Source organism: Trachemys scripta, chromosome 8 (assembly GCF_013100865.1).
Source record: "Trachemys scripta elegans isolate TJP31775 chromosome 8, CAS_Tse_1.0, whole genome shotgun sequence".
In the NCBI taxonomy this organism is placed as follows: domain Eukaryota; kingdom Metazoa; phylum Chordata; order Testudines; family Emydidae; genus Trachemys; species Trachemys scripta.
Window position 1 is genome coordinate 19,393,578 of NC_048305.1, and position 26,756 is coordinate 19,420,333.

General features: G+C 42.1%; 1 protein-coding gene across 2 annotated transcripts in view; it reads right to left on the bottom strand.

The window, feature by feature from the left end:
- The window catches only part of LOC117881400 (neuronal vesicle trafficking-associated protein 2-like), a 62,427-nt gene that overhangs the window by 14,388 nt on the left and 21,283 nt on the right, over positions 1-26,756 (bottom strand). For both annotated transcript variants that reach the window (XM_034778617.1, XM_034778616.1), the window contains 2 exons: positions 25,870-26,020; positions 15,161-15,280 (listed from right to left, as the gene is read on the bottom strand). In XM_034778617.1, coding sequence (XP_034634508.1) covers positions 15,161-15,280; positions 25,870-25,998 — 249 coding nt within the window. In that variant the 5' untranslated portion in view covers positions 25,999-26,020. The remainder of the gene's footprint in view (positions 1-15,160; positions 15,281-25,869; positions 26,021-26,756) is intronic.

Consider the following 26,756-nt stretch of genomic DNA (forward strand, 5'->3'; position numbering starts at 1 on the left):
GCAAGCTACACAAGTGCAGCCAAGGTCAGATTTAGGGTTCTTAATGATCAAACCGTGAAGTTCTCCTCTTAAATTTAACTCCGTTTTCCAGTCTCACATGCTAGTTGCTCAGGAATGCCAACTGTAATGACTTTATTTTCTAATCCAAATTCCCAGTTAACACATGGCGCACAGTTTTTATAAATGGACCTTTAGAAAAAGGTGCTGAGCAAGAGTGGAAGTGACTTCTTTCTAAATCACTAATATGAGTAGGTTATTCAATTAATGGACTATTGTACAAGGACACTTCCTTCCATTGCTGACCTTTCATTATCAGCATCTTATAACATCCCATCATGTTGTGCAATGTCTCATCCATGACATTTCATTCCCTTTATTGCACGTGGGACTTGACTGTAGAAGCCTCAGCTCACCAAAGGCACTTTTAAATGCAGTGGGAGGGCAAGAGAGAATGTGATGCATCACCAACAAAATGTCTCTCTCCCAACCCTTTGATTGACAGAACTCAATCTCTCACTGGACGCTCTCAAGAATTTAATCTTCTCTCCGGTTTCCCTGTTTATATTGTGTTGGATTGTGCATGGTGAAGCTGTCAGCAGCATTCATTACTGTAGACATGGAGGTCATACTCCCACTCATATACCCTTATTCACTGAGGACCCAAACCTATCAGAGATCTGCTAACATGAATAAGGGCTGCAGTATCAGGTCTATAAAACAGAATCACCATTTTCAATTTCAAACCCACTCGGAAAGGAGCTCCTCCCAGTTAGCACTTGAGGAATAGTAAGAGAACAACATTAATTTGATCAGTGAAAGAGTTTGATGAATACATAACCTACTGGTTAGTATGTTTAACAGGTCCCCCTCTGCTCCCAATCCACAGAGGATCTTAGTCTGTTACAGCCCCATCAAGGGAGTCTTGCCTTTTTAGATCAGACTGTAGCAGCTTGGGCATTTAATTTTTGTGGTCCTTAGTTCAATCCGCAGTGTGTCAGCCAAAATGGTGGCTATCACATATGGAGGAAGAATGGTCTAGTGGTCAGGGCACTAGCCTAGGACTCTGCCATAGATGGTCTGTGTGATCTTGGGTAAGTTACTTAGCCTCTCTGTGCCTCCACTTCCCATCTGTAAAATGGATAATAGTACTTCCTCACCACAGGGGTATTGGAGGTGCTCAAACACTACAGTGAGTGGACCATATATGTACCTAAGATAGATTGTCGTGCACAGCTAAGCAGCACCTAAATGGTGTTTGGGCCTTGGGATAACCCTATTGGATGTGAATTTTGTTCTCCCCATAAAACACCATGATCCACTTCATAGAGGACTGGAGAAGAACAAACATTGAACCTTTTAAAAAGGGAACATAGAGGATCTGGGGAATTATAGACCAGTCAGTCTAACTTCGATATCTGGAAAGATACTGGAACAAGCTATTAAACAATCACAACAAAGAGTCTGGTGGCACCTTAAAGACTAACAGATTTATTTGGGCATAAGCTTTCGTGAGTAAAAACCTCACTTCTTCGGATGCTTTCACTCTATGCATCCGAAGAAGTGAGGTTTTTACTCACGAAAGCTTATGCCCAAATAAATCTGTTAGTCTTTAAGGTGCCACCAGACTCTTTGTTGTTTTTGTAGATACAGACTAACACGGCTACCCCCTGATACTATTAAACAATCAGTGCACCTAGAGGACAAAGGGTCATAAGTAAAAAGGAACATGGATTTGTCAAGAACAAATCATGCCAACCCAACCTAATTTCCTTCTTTGACAGGGATATTGGCCTAGTGAATGGGGGGGAAGCAGTAAATATGATATATCTTGATTTTAGTAAGGCTTTTAACATAGTCCCACATGACATTTTCATAAGCAAACTAAGGAAATGTGGTCTAGATGAAATTAGTATAAGGCGGGTGTAAAACTGGTTGAAAGATCATACTTAAAGAGAAATGTTATCAATGGTTCACTGTCAAATTGGAAGAATGTATCTAGTGGAGTTCTGCAGGGGTCTGTCACTATTCTATATTTTCATTAATCACTTGGATAATGGAATGGAGAATATGTTGACAACAGTCTTCAAATATGTTAAGGGCTCTTATAAAGAGGATGGTGATCAGTTATTCTCCTTGTCCACTGAAGGTAGGACAAGAAGTAATCATCTTAATTTGCAGAAAGGGGATTTAGGTTAGATATTAGGAAAAACTTTCTGACTATAAGGGTATTTAAGCACTGGAATAGACTTCCCAAGGAGGCTGTGGGATCCCTGTTGTGGCAGGCTTTTAAGAACTGGTTGGACAAACACCTGTCGGGGATGGTCTAGGTTTACAAGATCTTGCCTCAGTGCAAGGGGCTGGGCTAGATGACCTTTCCAGGTCCCTTTCAGCCCAATGTGTGTATGATTTGATATTAGTAGGCAGTGTCCAGATTTTCTAAGATGCTGAGAACCTGCAACTCCCACTGGCCTAATGGAATTTTTGGGAGCTCTGCAATGCTGAAAACCAGGCCATAACCTGCAAATTTGTTGGTGATACTCAACAAAACTAAACTAAATAACTAAGTGGGAAAGCCATACAGAAGCATTCACTGGATTAAAAGTCACGGGGACTGGGTGTGGAGGTGCACAGGGTAGGAAGATAACACAAGGAGCCTCCCCACAACAACCTGGCTCACCCTGCACAAAGGGCAAGGGACAATCACAGTTCTGTAGCTGGCCAACACTGCTGGGAGCATCCATTTAATGACAGCCTGGCTTAGAAGAGTGCAGAGCTGTCTTGTTCCCAGAGAGAGATGATGCCAGAGCTTTATGGACCTTTCGATACTGGGGAAGTTTTCTAACTGCTGTTAAAACCTGATCAGCTAAACTGATTTTTAAAATGGTTAGAGACAATAAACCAGATTCTCTCCTGAGATTTGAATCCTTTGTGCAATTCAGACATGCCAAGGGACTGGATTCTGTCCACAAATTGCCAGCCGAGAAGGCCCTACTCAGAGAGGAACTCCCTACTGACACAAATGAGCCATACCCAAGCCTGGTGCCTCTGCCCCCACCCCCTTACAGGAGTAGGAGCACAATACAAGTGGTAGAGAGCCTGGTGGGGGAGCAGCAGAGATCCACTCCACCACCAATGGCAAATCTCAGAGCTGGGCACTAGCACCTGCTCCCTGATGCTGCCTCCTCCTCTCCCGCACTGAGTGAAGCTCTGGCACAAGACAGAGCATGCCCCACTCTTTAGACTCAGTTTAAGGTGCTCTGATCAGGTATCCTTAAACTAGCTAAAAGCAGCTTTACATTAAGGCTATAACCAGTTTTTAAAAATTCCCCTAGTTTAAGTGAACCCTCTGAGGCATAATCCTTGCTTGATTATGTCCCCTGGAGCAATGCACCTAGCACTACCCCTTATTTGGGGCTATGTCTAAATGCCTCAGATCAGTTTAATCTGACTGCTCCGCTGCTTCGTGCACCGTTTTTTCGAGTTGAGAAATTGCAACCTCACACAGCTTACCTGATGAAGCCATGTGTGGACAGTGCAATTACCTAAGCAGGGTTTGCAGCCTCAGTATTGTTTCACTGGGCTGAATCACAAAGTGATATTCTTCTAAGCTTCTTTTCCTGTTGTTTGTGCTCCCGTCACTTTTTACATTTCCATTTTGCATGCAACTCTGACATTTAGCACATCCTCCATAGCAACAGAGGCCTTGATTTAACGATTTAAATATCCTTGGAACAATCGAGCTGTTACATTTAAATGCATGAGATGACTTTCCCCACCCCAAGCCAGTGGACTTTTCACTTGAAATGAAATCAAAGGCCACTCTTGCATATTTTAAAGCGTTTTTGTTTGGGGCGCCCTGGTGGTTTAAAAAAATCAATTGATAGTTTTTTCCTTTGAGAAGGCTGAGGTACTAAGATGTATTTCCATATCCGTATGTGTCATCATGGGTCAGGAAATAAAACTAATAGAGCACCAGCATTCATGGTCCAATACACCCATTTCTCTCACAAAACTATGCTTATTATGTGGGCACATCACAAAAGTACATAGTGTAGAGACATTCCTACATTTACTACAAATTGGCTGGGCCACAAATGCGTCCCCTGGGCAATAGGAGAATTTAAAGTTCTTTTCTTTTAAATGAGTAAGGTATTACTGTATTAAAATACAAATGTTACTTTAGAAAATTTCAGCTGGTGTCTTTGAAGGAGCTTCACCAATTTACACCTACTGAGGATCTGGGCCAACATGTTTAATATGCCTGCAAGTGTTAACAGGAGGGAGCTCAGTTCTATTCCAGCCTGTGCTGCTTTATGATAAGTAGAATGAAATTGTACAGAAAAGCTAGGGTGAAGTGTTTCTCTTGTCCAATTTTGAGCATTCTGAGGTTTGGATACAGCACTTGAAATGCACTTTGTGAGAGTTAACAAACTTTGCCTTGGCTTCGGGTCAACAAACATCTCTGCCCCTTTCATTACGTTAGTTCTCACTTGCTATAATAGCAGAAAAAAACTAAGCCAGCCTCAAACATATTTTATTCCACCCTAACTGCTGACAAGAAAATTACTCTACAAATAGAGGCCATAACCAGGGGAAGATACCAGAAGGAAATATTACATTTGGTTGTTAAAGACGAAGAGACCCCGTCTAATGAAATTATTCAAACTAAACTGAAGCTGCTATTATGTTCTACAATTTGTACCCTGTGTGGGCTCCCATCCAGTCTCAGAAACCCTCGCCTTTAACATAAACCCATTCAGGAATTGTACTGTATTTATGACACTGTAGTGAAGGGTCAATTGAGATTGCCATTGTTTCTGCAGAGAATGCAGATTCAGGGAACCAAATCAGCAAATTCTTACTCATGCAAATAGCACTTACTCATGTGAGTAGTCCCACTGATCTCAGTGGTTGTCAATTTACAGACATGTTGTCTGAACAGAAATTGCATTCTCCTCCACAACATTCTGCTAACAAACAAACAAAAAACTCTTCAGCTAAATTTGCTCAGCTGATTAATTTGTTCATGTTTACTGAAAGCAGGAACTACATCTGAGGTATTTAAGTGTTACTTTGGTACAAGAGAATTTATGTGCAGAATATGGGCATGAAAATGAGGTAAACTCTTGAGTTTGTTTGGGTTTTTACTTTTGATACAAGGACCTATATTTCTTTTGTCTGTAAGGCGTCCCCCAATTATTTCTAAGAATCCAGTCAAATCAAAACGTGTTTATTTTGTGTATTTTAGTCTCGGAACCTTTATGGAGGTGTTCCTGGCTTGGCTTTTTTGTAACAGGAAGCGAGATTTAGCTGGAAGTGTTCATATGGAAAAATGGATATGCAGACAAATGGAAAGTGGCCCGTCTAATAGCACTATATAAGGCTAACATATCTGAGCATAGGAAAAGTGGTGCTATTTACTTTTTAGTGAGTGAGTCACAAACACCCATTCAACTCATCTTCAAAGCTTAGAATTGTCACTGCCACAACTGGCTAAACCAATCTGTCTCTGTGCATGGTGTGAGAATGACTGGGTCTAGGGTGACCAGGTGTCCGGTTTTCGATCAGAACACGCAGTCGAAAAGGGACCCTGGTGGCTGTGGTCAGCACCGCCAACCAGGCCAATAAAAGTCCGGTCGGCGGTGCTGCAGGGCTAAGGCAGGCTAGTTCCTACCTGTCCTTACACCGCACTACGCCATGCTAGCACGTCCGGCTCCTAGACGGGGGAGGGTTATGGGGCTCCCCCCGCACTGAGCACTGGCTCCACACTTCCATTGGCCAGCTCCTGGCCAATGGGAGCTGGAGGGGCAGTGTCTGTGGCCAAGACTAGCTCACGGTGCTTCCTGCCCTCCCCACCCCCCGCCTAGGCGCCGGACCTGCTGCTGGCTGCTTCCAGGGCACAGCGCGGTGTCAGGGCAAGGGCAGGCAGGCAGCCTGCCATAGCCCCACTGCACCACTGACCAGGAGCTGCCCAAGTAAGCCCCAGCCCCGAGTCCCAACCCTGAACTCCCCCCAAAACCTGGAGCCTTCTCCTGCACCTCAAACCCCTCATCCCCGGCCCCACCCCAGAGTCTGCACCCCAGCCCAGAGCCCTGACCCTCCCTGCACCACAACCCCCTGCCCTAGCCCGAAGCCCCCTCCAACACCCTGAATCCCTCATTTCTGGCCCCACCCCAAAGCCCACACCCCCAGTTAGAGCCCTCACCCCCTCCTGCACCCCAATCCCCTTCCCCAGCCCAGAGAAAGTGAGTAAGGGTGGGGAAGAGTGAGCCACTGCGGGGGACGGGGGGGAAATGTAGTGAGTGAGGCTGGGGCCTCGGGAAAGGGGCGGGGCTAGGATGTTTGGTTTTGTGCGATTACAAAATTGGCAGCCCTAACTGAGACACATATGCCAGTCTTCTTCTGTCCCCCTCACAATCAGGGGGAAAATGATGACTGGTCTCAGGCAAAAAGGAGATCAGCAACATTTCTTATTTCCTTGTACATGTGCCTTGAGTGTGAGTGTAAGTTCATCCAAGGGCTGCACGGGATCTAGTTTGCACTAGCTTAAAGTGGATCAGACACCGATGGAATCAGCCAACTCAATAAGGAGGCACTGTAATTCCATCACACTGGAGTGGAAGAGAATTCCTCCTGGCCATCCTAGAAGAAAGCCTAAGGCTGGAGCCCCGGGGAAAAGGCCACCCAGTCACCTTCTTAAGAAGACTCAAATTCATTGGGGGCCTCCCCATCACAAAGAATATGCCAGAGGGAGTGAACAGGCCACCATCCAATTCCCCTAAGACAACACCATGTCAGATAGAGTAGAAGGGAGTCAGAGCCTGCTGGGGAAGGAGGTTTATCTGCAAAGACAGGCAGCTAAGTCTGGTAGTAGATGAGTACTCCCAAAGAATATGGATAACTAAGCAGCGAAACCTTCTAACATTTCAAGTTTTTCACCTCAGATTAACAAAGAAACATCCTGAAGCTTAATGAGACCCAGGACATTCTACACAGTCTGAGCAACCAGGAAAGCACATCGCCACTACCTATGCTGAATGTACCCCGAGTAACAACAAGTTTTCACTTCAGCTTGCATTTCACTCCTATCACACTCACTCCGGCTGTTCCCCTGTCTCCATGTTACCCATTCACCTCCACTTGTAACTCTTCATTTTGCCCCTGGCTTTCCTGGAAGATAAAGAACATTAGAGCATCATGCGTAGTGTGCAGCCCGGAAAGAATAACCCAGTTGCATTAACAATTATCACTAAAGTGAGAAAAATCTCTGTTTATTAGAGCATGTTCCCTCCCCGAAGCACCATTTGCATTAGGGACTGTAATATGATCTTTCAGCAGCATCCTGCATCTCAAAGATATCTGATACGTGACGTGGCAGTTGCTATGGTAACTTTGTTATTAATTATCATTATTATTATTATTATTAAAAAGAAGTAGGGGAAACTGCAGAGCTCCCACACACAAGCTTTTCCCCCCATCCAACTGCTGCCCTGTGGCAACTTAGTAATTAAAGGATCTTTTTATTTAAAAATACAGATCTACAGTGAATGGGTACAAGGACACATACCAGACCATTTTCTTTTAAGTGATTATCTGTCTGCAGGTTAGTGAATGGAATAACAGCACAGAGCAGAGTCCTACAGGGAAATGTGGAAAAGCGGTGCCTTACATGGAAGAGTGGGAGACCAGCACCCTGTGGGCAAGCGTGGGAGAACAGCAACGTATGGAGAAGAGGAGCACGTTCATTCCCATCCTATGGAGATGCACATGGAGAGCATGGCAGGCCAATGTCTTTCTGGGAGTGTTGCAGAACAGCACCCGGCAGCAGGGGAGATGGAAGAATGACATGCTTGTGGGGGAGGGCAATGTGGGAGAGCCACACCTCTGAGGGAGCAGAGCAGAGCAGAATTTCACCGGGCAGAACAATAGAGCACCATGCTTGGTATCCCAGATGCAATGGCGATGTGCCCTTTTAAAAATGCGTGGATGGATGTGTAGCTGATCCTCCATCTGTCCACGTTACCATGCAACATGTTACAAAATCAACATACAAATCAAGGTGCAATAATTTGGATGACATGCTTCCGGCAGGCAAAAATTCACACAGCAAATTCTTTACACCACGCAGTGTAAGAAACTCTTGGTGGAATCTCAGCAGATTTCAGCTACAGAAATATATAAATAAAGATTCTGGACCCAAATGTGCCTCTACTAAAGTCAATGGCAAAACTCCCCCATTCACTCCAATAGGAGAATGAGCCAAGCACTTTTTCTTTCCTTAAGAAATGCTGTGCCTGCAAGATAAGTGTGCTTGCACTGCAAAATCTACCTACCTCTTGGACATGGAGGGGCCAAATGTTCTGCTGGTGTAAGTAGATGAAACTCCTTTGATGTCAATGGAGCTGCCCCCATTTATACTAGCAGAATGTTTGGCCCTGCCCCGTCATCAATCCATAATATAAAGCCAGTCTTAATTCTGAACCAAAGGCATTAAATAGATGCACGCTTTTGATTAGCAAGAGATTATCACATCATCTGCCTTGCAGGGTTTGGCTTGAGGCACCCAGGCTCTCTCCTTTGGAGGGAAAAGCTTTTATTGCAATTTACTTTTTAGTGAATAAACATGACTCTGAAATAGACTCTGTGGTTTCATTTCGCTTCTTTGACTCTGGGTCAGAGGAAACTCATTGCTTTGGTATGTGTATTCAGGTAACAGGCATATTTAAATGGGTTCCATTGCACTTTGGGAACCTGCTGAAAAGTGAGTTGAATCATTAATCCCACTGCATATTAGAAATACCTTCCTCCAAGCAATCTCTGGACCTTTTTTGATTTGGAGTGATAAGAAATGCATTGTAATTGCATTCTCAAAAGGAAAGGATTACACAGCCAGTGACTCTGAAAATGGATCTCGCTACCTTATAGCAAAGGGTGAAGTTTCCAATCTTGTTTAGTGAAGCAATGATCAATACGTGCAACTGATTTTCCAGCTAGATAAATTGCTCACAAGAAAACAACATCTGAAATATCTTCATTTCTCCCCATCTATCCACTCTCAACCTTGTTCTGTTAGATACAAGAGTGTGGTTTTATTACTTCAATGTCCGGAGACCAATGAATTTAGCTTTCTCAAGAGGAAGATCCATAAAAAGCAAAGAAATGTGGAAGTCTTGCAATAGATGGTATCTACAGTCCATCCCCGCAACTGATGCACTAAACCACTCAGCTATGAAGGCCAGCGCTCCACAGCTTTTAAAGAGTTTAGTGATTACTGAAGTCACACTGGTCACACAGTGAAATTACTTGCTTGTAATAAGGGAGAGAGGAGATGGGGTACAAACAGTAACTGAATCAGAGGCTTCTATATTAACTGGAAGGTTGAAAAGGTAGAAAGGCAAAGGGAACCATTGGAGACACTGCCCTTCCGAATAGTCAAAAACCTTCAAAGAATAATGTGCCTTGAAACCAGAAAAGCATTTGACATGTCCTGAGTTTGATAGAAAGATGCTAACATGGCCACTTCAGAATTACCGTACAATATTAGCACATCACCAGCTTGTTCTCAAAAGCCATCATCTGCAATGTCATAGGCTATAGAAGAGGTGAGCCTCACCAGATATAGCTAGGCCTGGATCCATTCTGACCATCCAGAAAGCAATACACTGTCTTGGCAGGGCCGTAAGGCACCTCTTTGATCATGCATTTAACTACCAGATCTTATTTACTGCACCATGGCTTTGTTACCTAACCAAAGGGATAATAATAAGCACAATTCTGACCGCATGGCAAATATTTGCTATGTATTTCAAAGTAATCACTATATCCTCATCCCGCCCCTCGTTGATGGACCTGTGGGATCTCGTGGAGGGCTGGGAATACCTCAATATCACAGAGTGAGAAGAAAACAGCCTAAACCAGTTCAAAAACTTCCTAGAGAGGCACTCTATAAACGTGTATCAGCCCAGAAGGGATAAGACACATAAACCACTGCCAACTGGCTTAGAAACATTTTGTCATTTCTTCTCTGGAGGGGCAAGGGATGAAAGAAGGAAAGAAATTCCTTTTGTGTATAGACGGCTCTACCTTAATGCTATTTTAACATCATTTTCTTGTAACCTGTCTACACATAGCTATTTAAACATTTATCAAACTATGGATGAGATGACTCATCTAGCTGAAGAATAAGCCTAATTGGTCAAAGTTCCAGGACACACTGTACTGAGCTATAAAGAAACACAATCTCATATATTAGAAGTGACAAGCTGCAGAAACTATCTAAAATTCCAGGAAGAGGTAAGACTGAAATAAGAATCATCGCCTGGGGACAGTTGCTGCTGTCAGACTTTATGATAATTAAAGAGATCAGATCTGTTCTGTTCTCAATGGATGAAAGATACACATATATAAGCTTCGATTCTGACTTTGGCAGGCTCATGTTAGAGGGTTGTCTAAAAATTTATTAGCGTCTTCAATAAAAGATTCCAGTAAGGCAAAATAAAGGGCATCTGAGGATTTGACTGTCAGGTACATATGGTCCTGAAACTTCCCCAGAGAAGGAAAAAAGTTCTCTGTGATGTAACTACATGGCTCGGAAAAAATGAAAACCTTCAGAAAACCTCCTCCTTTCCCTGTGAACTTTCCTGTACCAAAGTGACCAAAGGCAGAGAGGAATTTAACACAAAGGAGTTGACAAACTAGATCAGTGTTTCTCAAATGCGATCACTGTGGCCGCATGTGGCCACCGGGGCCTTTCCTTGCGGCCACAGTTATCTGGGCTTTGATAGGGTGGGGGGGCAAAGCAGTGGCCCCTCTCCCAGGGCCACCAGCAGCGGTTGGGCCATGCCCCCCTCCAGAGAGAAAAACTCTGGAGGTGCAAGCAGCTGGTGAATTCCCACACTTTGCCAGGGATGGGGAGGCAGGCTTCGGCCACAGGGCTTTGGGCTCTGTCCATGCGCTGGCAGGCTCAGGCCCCAGGCTCACCACCCCTGCCATTGTCCCTGCCCCCGCTGCCTCCCTGCCCACCTCCCCATTCAGGACTTAAACTTGTCTCAGGGCTTGCTGGGGCTGAGTAAGTCTGCTGTGAAAAGTGATATGAACAAACATACAAATATCACTTTTCACAGCAGAAGACTTACCAGCTAGCATGTCTTAGAAGAAAAAAAAGTGCAACCAAAAAAGCAAAAGAAACAACAACAAAAAGACAAGAACATGCAAAGCGCCTTATTTGTGTTTCTATTCTGTGTAGGTCCAGTAAAGAATAGGGACAACTGTAAATTATTTTTATTACTGAGTCTGAATAAACCTACATAAATAAACTACAATGATTTGGACATGTATATGTGCATATTTATTTGTTTTTCCTAAAGTTAATTTAGTATTTTAGGAAAAATTGTCAGCCCGGCCAGCAGCAAGTGTTGGTGGCCGCACTCTGACGCCAACAAAAAATTTGTTGTGAGAACCTCTGCACTAGATAAGGAACATTAACAGGCAGAGGGAGACGCAGCAGCAGCAGCAGGTGGGTAACAATCATACACATGGAATTCCAGCAGCTTCTTTCCACTCATGGTTATTAATGATAGAGTCTCACTTTGCCTTATTATCAAAACATTTATTTCTGGCTGAACTGATGATAATACTGCCCTTAGGGGGGAAAGCAAGAAGCAAGACACCTCATTTCTTATCCTTTAAAGTTGACGCTTGATTTACCGAGTGCCTAATCCAACAGTAAAATGACATGTACATGAGCATTAGGAGATCAATCTCCTAGTTACCTTCTTACCTGTTTCCTCACCTTCACCCCACTCACACACATCAGCTGTTGACCCACAGCTCGCTCACCTTCCCCACCCCATTCATCCTGTTGAAATCAATGGGATGACTCATTTGGCCTAGGATACATATGGCCAGATTCTGCTCCAGTTTTACAACTGAGGATCTGGTTCACGTGTATATGAATACTCTAATTTTAATTGGCCCATTAATGAGAACACGTGGATGATATTTCCAAGACATCACTCACTGGAATGCTGTACAGAGCAACTAGTCAGTAACAGAAAATGATGATCTCATTTATATGGTATTTAAAAAAAAAAGGAAGGAAGAAGGAGGAAAAAAACCTTTTAAAAATTTAGCCGAAACTGAGATAATAAAAGTTAAGCATTTACTGTGCTTTCCTCTTACAGAAAGCAAATGCAAAATGATTTCATCAGTATAGATAATAGACCTGCCTATAACCAGAGGGAGGTATTTTTAATAACTTTCCTAAAACATGCAGCCATGTAAAAATGAAGCATAATAGAAAAAATCCAGTACAAAAGCAATAAAATATAATCTATTATCTCAGCTCATTTTGGTTAGGAAATAATACCACAAACCTAATACAATACGTGGAAGCCTCATGAAAACCAGGTGGGTAGAGATTTATAGTCTTATCCACTGAGTGATTAATAAGTGACAGTGAAAAGTACAAAATGAAAATCATATGGATTTAAGGGAAAGGAAATAGCTTTAAAAGGAAACCGTTGCACTGCCAGGCTGCATGGGAAAAGCTGTGGGTCCACAGCAACCCTCCAGTGCAGCAAAAGGAAAGCCAGTTTAAACATTTACATTGATGTGTCTGACATGGACTTTGGTATCACAGCCTGCTTCCCCATGGCCAGTCTCTTGGCCAGGCTACTTACGCTATGTGTGGGGAAGAGGTCAAGAGCAGATGGCAAGGGGAGGGAAAGAGATGGACCAGAAATACAAAGATGAGAGCACAAAAAATTCAAGAGGAGGATCTAAGCTATAGAAGCAGGCCAGGGGACTGAGTAATTGGAAAAATAAGAAACCCATAACAGGAGAAGATGAAACGAGACTTATACACTTAGGCGGACTATATTTTTAACCATATATTATAATAAATCATGGGCCTCCAACATGTGTAAAACAGAAGGATCAAATGTTCTTGGTTTCTTTTTAAATAATAGGGCCAGATCCTTGGATGGAATTAAAATCTGATCTTGCATTGTCTGTTTCCAGATTGAGGACTACAGGATTGAGCTCTAAATAGATGGTAGCACATAGTTACTTACAGTAATGACAACAATTCCATTTATTAGGTGCCCCTAGCACAATGGTTCTCAACTAATTTACCATTGTGGGCCGCATATGTTGCCCACAATGTGTTATGTGGGCTGCATCCAATACTACCTGTATGGTCCTGAGGATGTCATATGGGCCCCAGCATTGTGCTGATTGGGCTGCAAGGGGCCCACAGGTCGCAGGTTGAGAACCACTGCTCTAGCACAATGCACATCTTGAAAACAGGATGCTGTATTTTATTCCTCTGTAAATCTGTTTCCTGGGTACAGTATCTATTTCTACTGCTGGTTTGCATAATGCACACTGGGATATGTATGCTGTGGTTTCCATGACCCGGGATTTTAAACTCCTGAGCCCTGTTTATAGTAGCATTTACACTGTTGCTGGGACCACTGCAGTGGCACCATTGGTGGAAAATCGGTATGAAACGTTCTAGGCAATTGTGTCATTGATAATATCAATGCAGTAAAAATCAACAGCATGATATGGCCCCATGTAACTAACTGAGATCAAAGCGCAACATGCCTCCTGAAAAAATGAGACCGCTAACATTTATTCATAGACCACTTGAAAATGAGTCACGGATTTAAATGTACCAGATCAAATCAATGGAGTTACCCAGGTGTGCTACTTGGTGCGTTGATTAAAAGCAGAAATTAAACAATTCAACAGTGTTTTACAAAAATGCTGTTAAAAAAATTGAACATTCTAGAAAGCTGAACCATCAAGTCCCAAACTGCAATAAAGACCAATTAAACTGATTTGTATTGGATCGTGTTTTTGTGTATTACATTTTGACATACCAGGATGTCCAAAGTGATGTTTGTCTCCTGAGGTAGTGAGGATAGCTGTAACAAAATTGTGTTTCTACTTGTAGTCTGCATTGTTCTTAGTTTCAGACTTTGCTGAGACATTCATGTCTTACGGAAACAAGTGAAATTGGGCAAAATAATGGACTGCAGAGAGTGCATGTGACGTAACATCCAGAAATCTACAGCAAGGAATTGAACAAAGTCTTACATTATTACAAGCCCAGTCCTAGGTTTTCAGGGACAAGGACTGTTGGACCAGACACAAGTCTTCTCCCTTTGGGGCCAGATCCTGTTCCCAATTTAAGTTAATGACAAAATTGTAATTGACCTTACTAGACGTGGGATCAGACCTTATAAGATTGCGTTCCACATTGTGTATTGCTTAATTCAAATATTTCCTCTGAGCAGCTCTAATGTTTTTTGTGCCACATTTTGGGTCTGATTTTAGGAGGAGCTAAGCCTCCCCAATTCAGCTGCAGTCCAGGAAAGTTGAGGGCACTCAATACCTCACCAGACGGGGCTCTTTTTTGGCTGTGAGTAGAACTGGTTGGTAATTTTTTGAAAAGACTTTTTTTTTGACATTGGAAAATGTCAATTCGCTGAAAGGGTCAGTTTCGACAAATTTCTCAGTTTATCCAAATTTGGGGGGAAAAGTTTCAAAAGTGTTGAAACATTGAAATTATATTTTTCGGTTCAAAGTGATTTGTTTCAAAATGTAAGCTTGTTATAGTTTTTTAAAGTATTAATTAAAAAGATAAAGATAGAAACAAAACATTTAGAAAATGTAAAACTGAAATGTTTCAATTGACCTGAACCCAAAACATTTTGGGGTTATCAGTTTGCAAAAAATTTTGAGTTTTTGACATTTGGTCATGATTCAAGAGGGGAAAAATGTTTGAAATCTCAAAATTTTTCCCAGGACAGGAAAACTCTTTCTCTAGGCTATTTCTGTGTTCTTTCCTAAAATAACAGCCTAAATCTAGACCTACAGAAGAGCTCTGTGTAAGCCAAAAGTTTGTCTCTCTTGCCAACAGAAGTTCATCCAATAAAAGATATTATCTCACCCACCTTGTCTCTCTAACATGCTGGGATCAACATGCTACAACAACACTGCAAAGCCTAATCCTTATAAAGGCAAAACTCTCTTTGCCCCCAGCAGTGAGTACAGCATTAAGTTTTGAGATTTTTCACTGTTGAATTGTATCAGTTATTCTGCAATATATAAAGCTGACATCTTAAGGTAGCAGGCAATGACCATTTCTTACCTTTAATCTTTCTGTTACGCCATCAGTGAAACTGACTGTGAATTCAGCAATTTTTGGCACCCTGAGTTTTCCTTTGTTCTTCTGGTCAGGCTGATATTCTGTTCTTGTTTTCACAATCACCTGAAAAATGTCAATGCTTTTAAGCTTTAAGTGCAAAGCAGGCATTTTTGTTATCTTAAATAAACTGCTTTTCTATATGCCATTTCACTGGCCACTCTCAAATGTGTTACAAACATTAATACAATTTGAGAACTAGGTAAAATAGATTAGATTAGATAAAATAACTTCATCCATCATTGAAATGCAGCCACCTCTGAGATGAAACATTAGCTATTTAATGCAGCACTACACAACAGTAAAGAATACCGCATCCAATTGAATCTGCAAAAGGCGTTCCAATGGACTATATATGATCACTTACGTTGTGCTAGGACATTGAGGTTATCACTTCTGCTCTTTAATAGCTACAGGACCAAAGACATAATTTTTATATCCCATCCAAATGACAGAACTTGCAACAGCACAGCCCTTTAGCCCCTCTAAAGAAAGAGCATAACTTATTAAGAGCCCAATTCTGTGAGGCGCTGAGCACTCACAATTAGGCCCTGAGCCACCAATATCACTTTCCACCTTTTCCTGAAAAGTTCTCACACAAAGTGCTGACCAATCCTGTTCCTATTTAGCTTTTAAGAATGATGAGACATAATCCAAGGTGCTATAGCTACAGGTTTTTAAAGGGACAATGTCAAATTAATAACACTGAAACTTTGAGATATATTGAACCTTTTTATAAATCTAGGAAGAATAACTAGATAAATAAAGTATTTTGTACTAAACCCACCAAAATAAATGTTACACACTGAACACATGACTATACCTAGAGTTGGCCAATAGAAGGTCAGACAGACATACTCTGAAACCTGACCACTATTGAGAGAAGATGTCATCTCCATCCCTTTCAAAACAAAACAAACAAACAAAAAAAACCCTAAAACACTATTGGAGAGAGAAATGGGACATAAAGTTTCTAAAAGGAGGGCTTCCACAAAAAGGCAAAAGACACATGTGAGGAGCAAAATTCTGGAACTCTGAGGAACTTGGTCATTCAAAGTATGGGAATTTCTTGGCAATCCCTAAAAAGCTGTTGAAGAAAGTTGGCCAGTAATTGTAAAATGAAGAATATCAAGCCTAATTTGGTCCAGGAAGTGTCCCTAGGATTCTCCTTCTGTACTTAAATCATGTGAAACTTGGAAAACGAGGAAACCACCCTGTGGGTTCCAATGCAAAGCACGTAGCTAATAGCTAATATTTGTACTCTTGAATAATATCCCTTTCCATATTATTTGCTACAGTAGCAATCACAACAGCCTTTAAAAGAGTCAGAAGAAGTGATTCAAACACATTTATATTAAAATAGCCTTTTAGAATATAGTGAGCCCAAACTGAGTCCTGGCAGCACTACGCGAACATTGGTGAAGCAACACCAGGGGTGAATTTGCCCTGGCGGGTTTGAAGTGACACTGCATCTTCTACGCAGTGGAGAGTAGAGTTAGGGTGACCAGATGTCCCGATTTTATAGGGGTAGTCCCGATATTTGGATCTTTGTCTTATATAGGTGCCTATTACCCCCCACTCCGTCCCGATTTTTCAAACACTTGCTATCTGGTCACCCTAAATAGAGTAAGGGTCCAATCCTGTGTGGTCCTTACTCAGTTATCACTCAGGCAAAACTCCCACTGAAGTTAGTGTGAATGTGCCTGAGTAAGAATGGGGTTAGGCTCTCAGGCTCTGGCCAAAACAGAGCTGAGAATGCTCGAACCCACACCAGATTGGGCCCTAACTCCCACTCTTCCTTTTCACCCTTTGTAAAGCCTCTACAGTAGATTATAGAGTACTACCTATAAGCACCTGCACACCAGTGTTCAGAAAATACCTTTTGTTCTATTTTTAAACCAACCGTCCACAATACCCAGATCCCCGCCACTCTGCTGTTTCCAACTGCGTATATTTTTTCATGTAATTGCAGACAGCAATGCAGAAGTAATGCAACAGTGTTCATTTTCCTTCCATAGTGTCTGATTTGTTTTCAATTTAATCCCTTTGACTTCTTTCAAATTCCTTTCACTTGTTTCATGTAGATTTTGTGTGTAGATAAATTCCATAATGATAGGTAAGAGGATTTTCCCTTATGCTCGGACAGTAGGCCTCAATGCAGAGCTATAAAGCTAGAAAATAAAATATTAAGAACCTTACTTGTTTCTTTGTATAATTTATATTTTTTTCCTGCACATTTGTTATTCATCCTGGTTTTCTTACTCACGGCTTTACTTCAGCCAAGGACCTCTCCATAATAAGGGTTTAACTGTGCTAGCTACAACCAGGAATCAAGTGTGATGTTGAAAATAAATCTAGCCAGGCCCATACTACCTACTGAACAGTCCATTGCACCACTTTGTAACAGTCTTCTCAGGAGGAGGAAGAAAAGAAATCCCAGTCCTCAATTACCAGAGAAACTACTTGAAACCCCTTTGCTAGTTGCTCTAGCAGTTAACCTTTGTGTGGGTGGGGCCCTAATTGCTCCACTGATCAGATTAATTCGCAGGGGTGAGGTAGAGCTGTAACAGAGGCATTTAGGAGTGCTCTTTTATTACATACAACCTGGTACATTCCAAAGGTCAAATATTTGTTCTCCAAAAGTATCTTGATTAGGCAGCTGGTGAAATGACTAGACAGAAAAAAGACAGAGGCTGAGTGTGGATCCTATCATTGTAAGGGTAATCTCCCCACTCTAGTCCTAAACCATTCTTAAAGCCAATGCAAGGGGTGCTGAGCGTTGAGCTGAAGTTAACACCTTGTGCACCAAGTGTCCAGTCACATGGGTAAAAAATCACCCAGTTGGAGTTAGATTAGCAGTATCCAGCAATACAAATGAGCTCCATCAGGTGGTAGGGAATGTGACGTTGCACTCTATATGATTTTATGAAAGTATGCTGATGAGTGTGAATATAATGTAACTAAAATATGCTTTATGCAAACCTTTTTGTAAGGTATCATTACAAAGCTTATAATCTACTGAGTGTGGTCATCCTATTTGTATAAATGTATCACTCTTGTATTTGAAACTAGAAATATGAAATATAACTCTGAGGACCTGTTGTAATTATGCAAAGTGTGGGCCATTAATGGTGGTTTGAAATCTTGAGGGCTCCCATCAACCAGGACAATTGACTGTGGATGGCTCTGTTGGCAGGCAAGCCTTCCTGTGAGTCAGGCGGGGAGGAATGAAGGCTTGGGGTCTCACAGGACATGTGACCATGTCACCTGGTACTGAAATCCATCTTAAATCTGGTACTTTTCCATTTAGAAGGGTGGGGGGACCCAGAGAGACAAAATTCCCACCTTGTGCCAAAGCAATATAAGGGGGTGGAACAGCACAAAGAGGACTGCAATCATGAGAAATCCCCTAGCTACCACCTGAGCTGGAACAAGGGCTGTACCAGGGGCAAGGATTGTGCCCAGACTAGGAAGACATCCAGTCTGTGATAGAAGCTTATTGAAACATCTGAGGGTGAGGTTTTATCTGTATTCAATCTTCTTACTGTATTAGACTTGAGTGTTTTATTTTATTTTGTTTAGTAATTTACTTTGTTCTGTCTGTTACTACTTGGAACTACTTAAATCCTACTTTATGTATTTAATAAAATAACTTTTTACTTATTAATTAACCCAGAGTATGTATTTATACCCGGGGGGGAGGGGGTATAAACAGCAGTGCATATCTCTCTATCAGTGTTATAGAGGGCGAACAATGTATGAGTAAACAATGTAAACCGGATTTATTTGGGGTTTGGATCCCATTGAGAGTTGGGCATCTAAGTGTTAAAAACAGGAACACTTCTTAAGCTGCTTTCAGTTAAGTCTACAGCTGTTAGGGGACGTGGTTCAGACCTGGATCCAGGTTTGCAGCAGGCTAGCGGGTCTGGCTCAAACCAGGCAGGGCACTGAAGTCCCAAGCTGCCAGGGCAGGAAAGCGGGGCAGAAGTAGTCTTGGCACATCAGTTGGCAGCCCCAAAGGGGTTTCTGTGATCCAACCCGTCACAGGGAAATCCTCCCACAGACCATACCAAGTGCTGCCTAATATGGCTCTCTCTGCATCTATCTCTATACTGATGTCTTTGGAGCAGGTCTAAACTACAGCTGGTCAAAACATGGTACCAATTTTTCACAAAGAAATGGAAAATCATTTTCATTCTGCCAGTTTAGAAATGGAGTGATTTTTGTTTATTCAAAATTCTTTGTGATTTTTTTTTATAATTTTTGTTTGTTGAACACACACACTCTCTCTCTCTCTCTCTCTCTAAATGGCAGCAGACTCTATAAGAATCTACAGCCGAATGGCTGTAGAACTATGTAATAATAAAAAATCCCCACAGTGGAACCTCCACAATCAATACAGTAATCAGAGATCATTTATTTGTACATGTCCTTGAAGCAGTTCCATCATAAGACCAGGATCCCATTGTTTGAATTAAAAATAAGGCACTGTATATCTCACCAGTTATTTGTTATGAAACACAGAAAATATAGAGGGCCTCATTCTTCCCTCACTCATTTTACAACAGTTTGACTCCACTGACTCCAACAGTTACTCCTAACTGACACCAGAATAGAGAATTGGGCCCCAAAGTGTATTTGATCTCAATAATAAATGAAGCAAAAGAAATTCCCAGGCTCCCTACTTGCTTCTTTCTGGTAAAGTTACAGTGGAAATGGTCTGTTATGAGGAAGGCAACTTCCCTAGATAGCATTGCCCTGCACTGGGTTACCACTCTTTTAGGAGGATTCTTAACTATGGCCCTTTGTGCATTTATAATACAAAAATCATTCACTCAAAATCTCATTTAGCTAGAGAAATAAATAATGTCTTCGCTGCACCCTGTCAACGTGCGTTAGTCTCCCGAGTGACCCATACAGCCACACAGTCCTGTCTCTCATTTTTCTTTCACATGCCTCCCTATGTTCTCATCTCCTTCTGTCATTCTGGCCTCGACTTCAGTAGGATTCAGCATGGTCACGAGGGTCTGTGCTTGCAGCTCAGCATCTTAGACTAAGGCCCAGATTCTCAAAGGCATTTAGGCACTTAATTCCCATTTAAATCAATGGGAATCAATGGGAGTTAGGCGCCTAAGCTCCTTTGAGGATCTGGGCTTAAGCTGTTTGTGGCAGAGGATCCATGTTTATCCATTTTGTAAAGCAACATGCACATCGATGTCATACTGAAAAATAATTTTCAGCCTATCAATCAGTGGGATCAGTTTAGCCTCTGCGATTGCTGAATAAGTACCATTTAACACTTGTCAGCCTTTGTGTGGGTTCACCTAGACCCCGATCTAGCAGAGACTTACAAATGTGCTTAACTTCACACACGGTGTTCATCCCACCGAAATCTTGCAGAGTCTAGCTTTTCTGCTGGCTATACTTTTATCTATAGGCTTTGTGACCCTTTCAAGCTCTGTGCCCTAGGTGGAGTCTAGACAAATGCCAACTCAGAGGATCTTTAGGCAAAATGTTATTGCTGCTATAACTTGTTTACAAACCCCTTACTACATTTCCCAGCCAGGCCCCACCTTTCATCTAAACAGGAACGATGCTGTTTATAGCAAAGGCAATAAAGGGGACAGAAATAAAGTATTCTGTGTTTGCTTCACTTCGTGTCCATGGTAGAACTGTCCTGTGAAAGCTGCTTCCAAAATGAAGTTTGTAAATAGGTTGTAAGACATTTTAGGAAGAGGAGAAAGCTGCCAAACCCAACATGGAAGCACTTCTCTTTCTTTGGATCCCGTCTGCCACACCCCACCCCCTTCTCCAGAAAAAAGTCTAGCTATCGCTTGCAGTCTTTAAGGCCCCACTCTAGCAAAGTACTTAAGCATGTGCTTACCACATATAAGTAGTCCTATTAACGTCAATGGGGTTACTCAAATGTACAAAGTTAAACATATCCTTAAGTGCTTTGATGGACCAGAGCCTAAGACTATTGCTTCAGTCACCTTCACTCAGCAATTTATAATAATAATGCTTACCAGGCCTGTCATGCTCTTCATCCATAGAGCTTTACATAACAGCACATAAATCATTCTCCTTATCGTACAAATTGGGAATCAGAAACAGAGAAGGGGAAGTGGTTTGCTGAGTCATACCAGCAAGTCAATGGTTGAGACAGGAATAGAAACCAGCTCTCATGACTCTCAGGCCCATGCTCTACCTACTTGACCACACTGCTACTCTAAACACCCCATGTTCTCTCAGGTTCCCCCACTACAGAAAGCTAAGTGGAGCAGAGCTTGGACAGTGGCACATTATGGGATAGCAATGGCTCCAAGGCACACTCCATCTGAGCACATGGAAGCCTTTGGTATGCTGTGGAATCAGGAACTAGGAAGTTAGACCAGGGAGACGGAGGCTCTCCATAGCATGGCCCCCCTTAAGCCGATTGGGATACTGCAGTGTAAGATCACCCTCCACACATTGAAATAAAGGAGGATTTTATGGCAAGGACATGGTGGGATTATGGCTACTGCCATTAATCACCAGCAGAGATTAAACCCAGGAACTCTCCCATTAAAAGCATGAACCTCTGCCTCTTGAGCTAAAGAACCAAGTCCACTGGCTGACAGCTGCAGCATCCTCATTAGCTTCTTATAAAGATCAGCCTCTAGAAAGGGACAAAGAGTCTCACTTGAGCAATATGAGTTACAGGAGCTCATGGGATCACAATTCCTAATGAATCTATTCTCTGTGTGGCGGGGAAGGCTTAGAAGCAGTGGGGGGGGGGTACTGAGACACCATGCCAATGACCCATCTCTCGAAAGATGTCCCAAGATCCATGGATATTCTCTGCAGATGTCAAGCAGTCTTTGTCTTCAGAAGGCCAAGTTTCGTGCCCATTCCAGAAGCAATAAATTCTGCTCCTCAGATGGAACATTGTTTAGGGAATTCTGTGAGCTCAAACTCACTGATTTTCCAGGCCCTATTTCTAGGTAGAGGACAAATGGCCATTATTCCATAGGAACCTTTGTTTGTTAACTAAGATTTAGTTAATCTTAAATGCCATATTTACATCTCGTTTCCTAATATTTGAATTATTTTCCCCTAATTTTTGACATCTTGACCAGTATAAAAATGTCACCTCTCACTTGCTTCAATAATCTGAAACCTCTGTTAGGTCACCTCAGAGTCTGCTCTTTTTCTCAGGTTTCCTATCACCTTTCACACCTTGTTGAAGCATTGCAATGTCTCCTGCACCTGCTCCTGTCCTGCAACACATAGTTCCCACAGACATCTCTGCCCTCCGCTTCTCCTACTCCTCTTTCTGCTACTCAAGTTCTGCCAAAACCTCCTTCCTAAATGACTCTTCTCCCTGCTCTTATCTTTGTGCATCCTTTCATGAAGCATACCTGTTTGGATACTGTGCATGAATACCAATCACCCTCTCACTCTTCATTCAAATCCCTCCTTAAAACACATTTCTTCTGTGACACCTATCAATAATAACCCTCTAGAATGGGTTTTTATTAGGCCTTTAAAAGTAGTGACAATGTAGGTAGGCATGAGCCATATATGCTATGCAGTTCCATTTCCTGTGGGTAATATTCATCCTTGAATACAAGCAGAATTTTGGCTGATGAGGTCTTTTATTAAAATAGTCACAGAGGTCTATAACTAAATGCACCTGCTATGTTGGGCCTAATCCTCATCCCACTGGAGTCAAAAGCAAAATTATCTTTGTCAGCAATGAGTCCAGAATCAAGCCCTTTGTGCGTAATGGTGTGTTGGCTTTGGCAGCTTATGGGTATATTGAGGTGAGGAACAACAGATCAGATGCTATGTGTGCATGTTAAAAACTATAACCTACATCCTGGGGTGGGGGCGGGAATAAACAGCAGAGAGAATGTTGGGAATTCCAAATGTTCAATTGACGAAGGAGAAAGAAAGAAAGAAATTAAAAACCATTTGACCATTTGTTTTAAGCGGGAGCGGGGTAAATGTGAAATGTAACAAGGAAAAACATTACATTTATTACTGAAACTTTTAAAAATCTGATTTTCCTGTAAAAGATGAAGTAGGAGATTCAGAAAATGGATTGATATGAATTCTAAGTCTTTTCTTTGCCTGGCTAAATGTAATATCATTTATTGCCACTTTATATTTGTGCTTAAGCTCTGCATTTTCCCCAAAGAAATGAGTAATAACATTTAACATAACTGGCATTGTGAAAACTTTAAATTATTCATTTAGAAAAGGACACACAGCCCTCATGTAATTCCCACTTCACTGCCAAGGCACATGTAATATATTACAGTTCAGGTGGTGCAAAGTGCAAATCATGAAAATTTAAAATACTACTTCTCAGGATTATTAATAATGGAGAGTCTCTCACTCTGAGAGGCCTTGGTATTGGCAAGACAGATAAATAAAATGTACTGCTCCTGCCAAGGAGAAAGGTTTCTTCCAGCATCAGCGCTGACCTATGTAGTCCCACAAAACCATGATACCCCTTGAATTTGGGAGGGAAAGAAATTCATGGCCAGAAGGGACTATTAGATCATCAAATCTGACCTCCTGTGTCACACAGGCCATAGAATTTCATCCAGTTAGCCCTGTATTAAGCCCAATAACTTGTGCTTGGCTAATGCATGTCTTCCAGGAAGACATCCAGTCTTGGTCTGAACAGGATTGGGTGCCCAAATCCCATCAGCTTTGAAAATAGCCTCAATTTCCTACAAGTTGTGCACAATGACCTGAAAAAGGCAACAGAGGGTCCTGTGGCACCTTTAAGACTAACAGAAGTATTGGGAGCATAAGCTTTCGTGGGTAAGAACCTCACTTTTTCAGATTCCATTACTTGCATCTGAAGAAGTGAGGTTTTTACCCATGAAAGCTTATGCTCCCAATACTTCTGTTAGCCTTAAAGGTGCCACAGGACCCTCTGTTGCTTTTTACAGATTCAGACTAACACGGCTACCCCGCTGATACAATGACCTGAGTTCAGGGTCAGCCTAAGAACTTGTGGTGCCCTACATGAGAATAACTGTAGTACTCTAGGTAAGCTCAGGAAGGAGAACTTATAGCAGCGAGCTTATTAACCAAAGAAGTTTTTCAGGACTTCACTTAAAGGAAAGATGCTGAAACATATCCTTCTCTGTTACACTGGCAACAGAGCAGTGATTAATGGCACTGATGGGCAAACAAAGGAAGGCAGAGGTCTAGAACACTGCTCCTTGTGATTAAAAATACGCAGCAACTGATTTACATTTAAGAAGAGGAGAGCAGTGACTTTTTGTCTGTTGATGCACAAGCCCCCACTGCACACTAGTTTTGACCCCTTTGACCACTCATTTAAGAGGCATCAAAAGCCAGCCTGGCTCATGTTCTGACTCTCAGAAGCCATAATCCACAGCTGGCAAGACTGCGTCTGTTACAGACAGAAAGTAAAATTCCCTTTACAATAAAATCGAAAACATTCCTGCTCCCTGATTGCAAAACAAATTCAAACATAAATATAGGCCAACCCAAGGTCCTTCCTCAGGCTCAATGTCTCACTGAAGTCAGTGAGAGTTTTGCTTGCGCAAACACTGAGTAAGGTGGAATTCACCCTTACCACTTAACCCCCACTCTCTTTACCTTAGGTTCAGCTGATTAATAGGGCCTTACAAAGGCCCTCTGCTATGGAGTGACTTTCACCCTTCAGGATTTGTCCTATAAATAATAAAGTAACAAGGATTGTTGGGGATTTTTAGCACCTTCTCCTTTTTTATAACAGATTTTCTGTTACTGCTAACTCCTGCTATAATACACCTCAAAGCTGTCTCAAGGTCCATAGAAGTCAATAGCATTGATTTCAATGGCCTTTGGATCAGGGCCTTTGTCCTTTGGCAGGTGCTCCAGCCCTCAGGCAAGGGTAGGACAAAAGACATAGGGGTATGAGCCACAACTAACAAGTGTAATAACTACATGTGCATGGAGATGAATACACATTATTGGCACATTCATTTAAACAGAAAGAGTGCCTGGGAATCCATTTAGACCAATACATTACAATGGGTTTTCACCAACAGATCATTTTAATATGGTAATCATCAGAGTTTTCATTATCAATCCATCAGTTTTAATGTTGTTTTCTTAATTTTACAGGTGGTAGCCACTACCTAAGCGATTTAAACCCCACACTGTATGGCAATTAGTGCCTGAACTTGACCGGCTGCTTTGTGGTAGCATCAAAAGGAGTTGCTCTTATGCATCCTTGATTTCCCCTAGAGCCTCTCAGACATTTCTGAAAAATCACGTTAATCTTTTTTAGTTATTTTGTTATTAATTTTCAGATTGTTTATCAGCACTAGATGTAAAGAGCCAGTTTATCCTCTCATTTACACCAGTTCAGATCAGCATCACTTTATTTATTTCAATTATGTCACTCTTACTTGACACCGGTGCATTGACCCTGGCACAAGTGGAAGGAGAATCAAGTCCATTATCCCTATTTTGGCATGGATCTGGTTTCCACCAACACATGTCAATTAATTCGGTTCTGATATATATATACATTGCGTTTTAATGTCCGTTAGAGACCAATAATGGAACAGGGCAGTGAAAAGCAGAGATCTGGTTGCTTTTGTGAGGTTTTTTTGTGTTTGTTTGGGGTGGAGGGTTACCTTTTCCGGAGCTGGGAACTGCAGATGATTTACTTCCAAGGGTGTGATCAAAGGAACTGTCTGAAAACCATCTTCATTGGATGGTGGTTTGCTGTTCTTGTCACTCAAATTACTCCCCAGCTTCACCATTCTTGGACCTCACTTTCCAGACCTAAAACAAATCAAGATGACTGATGTTACAAGGGGATGGGGATGGGCGAAGGGGAAAGGAGATGGAGAAGAGGATTCTGTCTGACACTGCTCTGTTGAATTCTGCATATCAGTCATTGCTCATTTGGGCTTTTTTACTGGCTTGCTAGAGACAAAGCATATCAAATCTGGAACAACTTCACTTTAAGGTACATTAAACAAATAAAAACTGCTCAAAAGGCCCAAAGTGAGTCCAAATAAAAACCTCTCACAATCCCACTAACACCGCAAATATTGTTGCAGATCAGGACCGCGTTGCAAAAAGCCCTCGTACACGGGCCAAATGCATCCCTGCTGTAAATCCACTGATGCCTATGGACTTCTACCAGGGATAAACTTGGCCCAATATTTGTTTCATCACGTATATTGTTGGTGTCTGGAGCTATGAAAATCCTTGTTAGCAGACAACATAAAAAGTGCACAGAAAAGAATGCTGCTGAAACTGGCATGTTTCCCCTGGTCCTGTGGTTAATCAGATGATGGGGCTGCTATTACAGGCTGGAGGCTGCTCTCCTATAGGCTATTTTTGTTTAAAGAAGACAAAATATGAATATGAGAATGGGTTTCTGATTTTCAATATACCCCCCCGCCCAAGCTTGAGCCCCTGTCAGAGCGGGACAGACACCCCCCCAAACTGTGGCACAATGCAACTCAGGCTGAGCTCTCATTGTCTGCTGTTGGTGGTGAAGCTATACAGG